At 41.5% G+C, this 5,717-nt stretch overlaps 1 protein-coding gene across 1 annotated transcript; it reads right to left on the bottom strand.

Annotated features, from left to right (window-relative positions):
- Positions 1-1,221: 1,221 nt before the first annotated feature.
- Positions 1,222-4,964, bottom strand: slc22a6l (solute carrier family 22 member 6, like). Its single transcript, XM_070917525.1, has 10 exons — positions 4,560-4,964; positions 4,372-4,475; positions 3,964-4,118; positions 3,647-3,815; positions 3,410-3,533; positions 3,195-3,310; positions 2,884-3,098; positions 2,685-2,793; positions 1,503-1,706; positions 1,222-1,309 (listed from the first exon to the last, which is right to left on the bottom strand). The coding sequence occupies exons 1-10, from the start codon at positions 4,962-4,964 to the stop codon at positions 1,222-1,224; spliced, it is 1,689 nt and encodes a 562-aa protein (XP_070773626.1).
- Between the last annotated feature and the right edge of the window lie 753 nt (positions 4,965-5,717).

Below are 5,717 nucleotides of genomic sequence, written 5' to 3'. Positions count from 1 at the left end.
CAGCCTATCAAAGACAATTTTTGTTTTCACAATTAAAAATGTGTCTTGGCCGTAACTGGTATTTCTCTGTGGTGGAGATGATGGAGAAAAGCTCACATCTGGACCGCAAGTGTCCCTAGAGAGAGCCATGTTAAATCCAGCATGAAACAAGGTCAGTGTGTGTAAAATCTTTTTTTAAAATGGACAGAATTAGTGAAATTATTTTGCAAAATCTGAGACAATGCAGTCTTTCTCATAGCTCTCATCATAGTAAGAATGTTCAAAGTTCAAAAGTAAATCTAACTAAATCCAAACTTTCTCCTTCTATTATACTTCATTGTGTTCTCCAGAAGTGGAAAACTGGAAATGGATACCCATGGTTTGTTCATTTAAAGGCATGCAGATTTTAGCTAGACTCTCTGCGAGTCTCAGAGTTTCATATTTAAAGAGTAAGCAGTCATTTTGACTCAAGGTTTAATATTTAAAGAGGGTCATTTGGGAAACCAGAGGTTGCTGTGCAAAAACCTGTACTTCGGATGCTTATGTGAAGTAATTATTCATCCTGTGTGCTTGGGTTTACTCATTGGTGGATTTATTTCAGAAGTAAAGGATGAAGCCCAGGACTGACAGAGCCTTTTTTCAGCTGTTGCTGCTGTATGTCTGTCTCCCATTGGGTGGAGCTGTTTTTTCTGTATTTATATATAAATCCTTGATTTCTTGTCCTGGTCAAGCAGGCCCTTTATCTGATTTGTTTCACTTAATTTTGCTGGCAATGACTCAGCCCATTTAGATAACAAATCATGCTGTGTATTTGGGTTTGACAGAAAGGAGAGACACACACAAGACATAAACGAATAGGTATTGATTTTAAAGAAAGTACATTTTTGTTCACAAATGCAGGGTTGTATATAAAGTAATAAGAAGTTATAAAAACACCAGTGAAAGCATAGTATAGCCATTAACCTGCTCATATACAACATATAAAACATAATTGGTACAGTCAGACTAAGTCCTCAATGCTACTGTATAACAAATAAACATGGGTCTGATTGTTTGCAGCTATTAATTTCACCATATTGACCTGTCCAAAAATAACATTGCAACTCCATTTGTCCGGCAGTCATGAGACACAATAAATTCTTTACGTAAATCAAACAAATAAACAGCCCCAATCAAAAGCAGTACCCACTCTACTTTCATTAACATGTCAACAGAAACATCAGGAGTACAATCCAGATGCCCTCAGGCAGCCTGCTTTAGGAGATTCGCCTGCGTGTCTTGCAAGATTATTGTTTCCTTTGGTGGCATTTTGGAGCTTCTCCCAGATCCCCTGTGTTTAAAATAGAAAATGCAAATATGGATAAATCTGTTTCTCTCTCTCTCTCTCTCTCTCTCTCTCTCTCTCTCTCTTTCTCTCTCTCTTAAACCATGATGGTGGACCATTTCCTTTCCTAAAATTGATTTTGAGACATGCAGAAATGTAAGAAAAGGAAGATATCCTGTCTCCTGGAGCTCGAGCTTACCTGTCCTCCACGTCTTGTATTGTGTCAGGAAGAGGGGAGCCGAGTGTTTCTGGAAGAAACAATGCAGCCGCTCCACTGAGAATCGGAGCTCCTCCGTAGATTAAACCTGGGAGCCAAGGTATGTGGTCCCCCGCGAGAAGCACCATGGGGGCCACCATGGCTCCTATACGAGCCATCATGGATGCCCAGCCCATGCCATTCTGACTGAGAGAGAAAAAGTACAACTATTAAATGCCACAAACAGCCATCACTACACTCATCCTTTAAATCAGTGATTTTGGTTCTGGTAATAAAGAATCAATGCATATGTGACCTGAATACATTTGCTATGCTTTTATAACTCCAAATTGAACATTATAAGTGCGTGTTTCACAGATAATCATGCAGCTGCAATTGAATATATAAAGAAGGTACGTTAGGTTACGTTTTAAGTTACTGTTTAACTGAATTTGACTTGGAAAGATACTTGTACGTGGTGTGTTTGTTGGATTCACATCTCAGAGACAATGCTGTGACATGCTGTCATTTTGTCAATAAGAGAGGAGAGCAAATAATGGCCAGACTTAGAACACAGAGGAAGTGTGCAAATAATAGCTAAGAGCAAAACAAGCATAATGAAGTGGTCGCTGAGTTTCTGATGATCCTTCTGTTTAGCTCTCATGTCATCTGGGTGACTCTGTTTGACACTGTTAATCTTTATCTGCCCTCTGACCTTTGTTTTCCCTCTCCCGTCACAGAACGTGTCTATACAACGAACTGCAGCCTGGCAAAATACACACCATACTACGCTTCTTTGCTGTAGTTTGCTGTGAACTTTTATTTTGGTAGATTTTACTATTTGCTACAAGTGATTTCTGTGTCAACACAAAGTAGCCCCAACTATTCCCAAAGTATGTATTTATCCAAACAATAAACTGTAACTCTCTGTGAGCTGCAGCCTAATTGTTAGACCTATTTTACATATGAGAAGGCTGGTTCCAGACTTTTGAATTTTTGCCCAAACTTTCGATTTGTTCAGTGAAATAGCAATTCAGTCTGTTTATCAGGCAGAGAAACTGTCATCTGGCTCGTTCATACATACAGATGAATTCTTATTTCCAAATTAAACTAAATAAACTAAATTCCAAAATAAAAACTAGACTGAATTTTGTAACAACATGTTTGTTGCCAAATAAGACTTACCGAATGATGGTCGGGTACAGCTCTCCAGAGTAAAGGTAGCAGCAGTTGAAGGAGGCAGCAAGGCAACCTTTACCCACTACAGCCAGACAGGTGCGCGCAGTCTGTTGATCTGCACAGGAGTGAAACAAGCATCAGGTCACTTTGTCGTGTCTGTGGTATAATACTCAACCTTTGCTTGTGTGCATGTGTTCTAACATACCATAAGGTACCAGCAGGTTGATCAAAATGGTGCATCCAGCAATGATGAGAGCACCACATTGGGATGGACGCCGTCCAATAAAACTCATAGACACAGTTATGACAACTTTAGCAGGGATGTCAACAGCTCCGAAGATCACTTGTATTAAGTAGATGTCCACCCCAAACTTTTGCAGATCCATAGCAAGACCGTAGTAGGCAATGCTCGTTGATAACCTAAGTATAAAAAAAAAAAATCCATTGTATCATTGCAATTTCATTGAAGAAAAACTGTCTGGAACTGTTGTTCTACGACAAGATCAGGACATGTACCAGACAGCACTGAGGCAGACTGTCATAGTCCTCATTGTGGGTGTGCGGAACAGATCCAGGACAGAGTAGGAGCCCTGCGAACAGGACATCTCTTTCTTCATGGACTCCTGCAGCATCTATGCATAAAGACAGGGTTCTCTCAATTTGAATGTCTAAATATAAGACATAATATACATGAAGAGAGATGCATGGTACAAAACACTGCATTCCCTTACTTTAATGTCAATTTTCTCTCCCTCTTCATGGCGTCCATTAAATTTGGCCACACTTTTAAGGTTCTCAATGGCTTTCTCAGACTTGTTACTCAGGACTAACCATCTTGAAGATTCAAGATACCACCTGTGTGAGATGCATGTTTAGTTTATTTCTTAATAGTGCAACAACTCCATCTGTGATCACTAAATCTTTGCAAGCCTAACTTTTTATGTGTGGCTCAATACTTGGCATCTCACCATGAGATGAGGAAGAAGACATAGAAGGGCAAAGACACAGCCAGCGTTAACCACCTCCAGTCCCGGATGAAGTAGGCTATGACTGCCAGTAACAACTGTCCCACCGTGTAACAGTAACCTGTTATTGTCCCCACCACAGTCCGCACACGAGTGGGGATCCACTCCACAACTTGAAAGGAAAGAATCACAGAACAAGAGATATTTTATAGAATTTTGAATGATTAGTACCCTATTATCATCAACATGCATGTTGACTGCATCCAGATATGTCCTTTTACAGAATATACTGATTGATCTCCATCCAGCTAAAATCTTACTGAGCGAGAAGGTGTTGAGGCCCAGGCCAGACAGAGCCATGCCACAACCAAACCGGAACAGGCAGAAGAGCGGGAAGGAGTTCGAGAAAGCGGCACATGTTCCTGCCACTGCCATCAGCAGGTTAGAGATGAGCAGCAGGATGCGTCGACCATATCTAGGAGGCAGGGGCATTTGCAAAGAATGAGGTCAGACTTTATCATATTATTTGACTTGAATAAGTTACAATTTTTTAACAATACTGCATGAAGAAGAGGCATGTTTCCTTATGTGATATTTTCTTCAGATTTAATGGATGATTGAAACACTGCAACAGGCAAGTTACACATATGATTAACTGTAACAGATAACTAATTAGTACCAAAACCATACTGTCACTGTCAAATCAGTAGGGATGAGATTTATGTTACCTGTCTGAAAGACCTCCAAAGACAACAGCTCCCACGAGCACACCTCCCATATAGACAGTTTGTCCCATTTGCTTCAACGAGCGCATATCACACACCAAATGCCACTGACAAAAATGTAACACAGTTTAACACACATGCCAAGACAACATATAAACGTATGTATGTAAAAAATAGATATGCAGTCCTACATCAGATATGATCGTGGAGCTCATCTCGGTCATGTTATAGGACCATCCATCTGCGCATCCCTGCAGGGCAACATCCAAACCATCCTCAGTGTCTCCCTGCTCCCCTGACTCGGAGGTCCCGTTCTTAGCCAGGAGGTGCCACTGTGGAGCGACGTAACGCTGGCACCTCTGTGGCTTCCCCGTCTGGTCTAGCGGCACTGTGATCAGCAGCGCTTCCTCCGGGCTCAGCGCTGACTCAGACAGGTTCGTGTGAGCGCTGCAGTAGTGATGAGGCACCGCAGCCACAAAGTTCTGCAACAGGTTGTGACTGGCCATCAATAGGACAGGTATGCAGAGGAGGGTGACGTGCAGGATCTGGAAGCGTCCTGTGCTGCCCACCAGCTCTAGGAGGTCACCAAACGCCATAGTTATGTGCAACGAGAACTCCTCAAGGTGGCTTAATGTTAATGGCACTAGATCCTGTTGTTGGTATGCTCCTTTAGAACACTTGGATGTGCAAAAAAGAGTATGTTGTTTCTAGCACCTGTGAAAATATTGAGGAAAACATCAGTTTCAAGAACTAACCACTCACTTTATTTGTCTCATGCATTTAAATGTGTTAAATATACCAAATTGGATAGACTTGCCTGCTGAATTCGTTTTTTATCATTACATAAAATATGTAATGAGAATCCTGCGTAGCACCTTCATTAAAACAACTCACGCTGGATGCCGTCACTTCAAATAAAATCCTGGCATGGTGTTTCCAGAAGTGAGTCCTTAAAAAAAGCCACCAAAATCAAAAAGAAGTAAAAGTCGTCTTGTCGCTGCTCTGTGTGTCAAAGTGAGTAATCGGCTCTCAAATTCCTACGGCTTTTCTGAACTTTGGATTATTAGAAGTGCAATGTAACCTCTTGAGGTATTAGCAGCTCATTCACTGAACACTGAGGTAGAATGCTGAGTCCTTGCTGTGCAGGGGGAAAAAAATGTCTGGTTGAAAGTGTTTCAGTGCAAGTGAGCTCCAGCATCCAGAGTGGGCGCATAACTGTGCTCAGCTCTTTCCCCTCTTTGCCCTGAGACACACTCCCTGCCCTTTATTGGTTACTTAATATGAAGGACAGGGTGATAGAGTGCTTTTGTGTGTCTGTGTTTATCTGTCACACGTGAGGTCAACCTAAC

The sequence above is a fragment of the Enoplosus armatus genome, chromosome 13 (assembly GCF_043641665.1).
Source record: "Enoplosus armatus isolate fEnoArm2 chromosome 13, fEnoArm2.hap1, whole genome shotgun sequence".
Taxonomy (NCBI): Eukaryota; Metazoa; Chordata; class Actinopteri; order Centrarchiformes; family Enoplosidae; genus Enoplosus; species Enoplosus armatus.
This window is presented reverse-complemented; position numbering and strand designations above follow the sequence as displayed.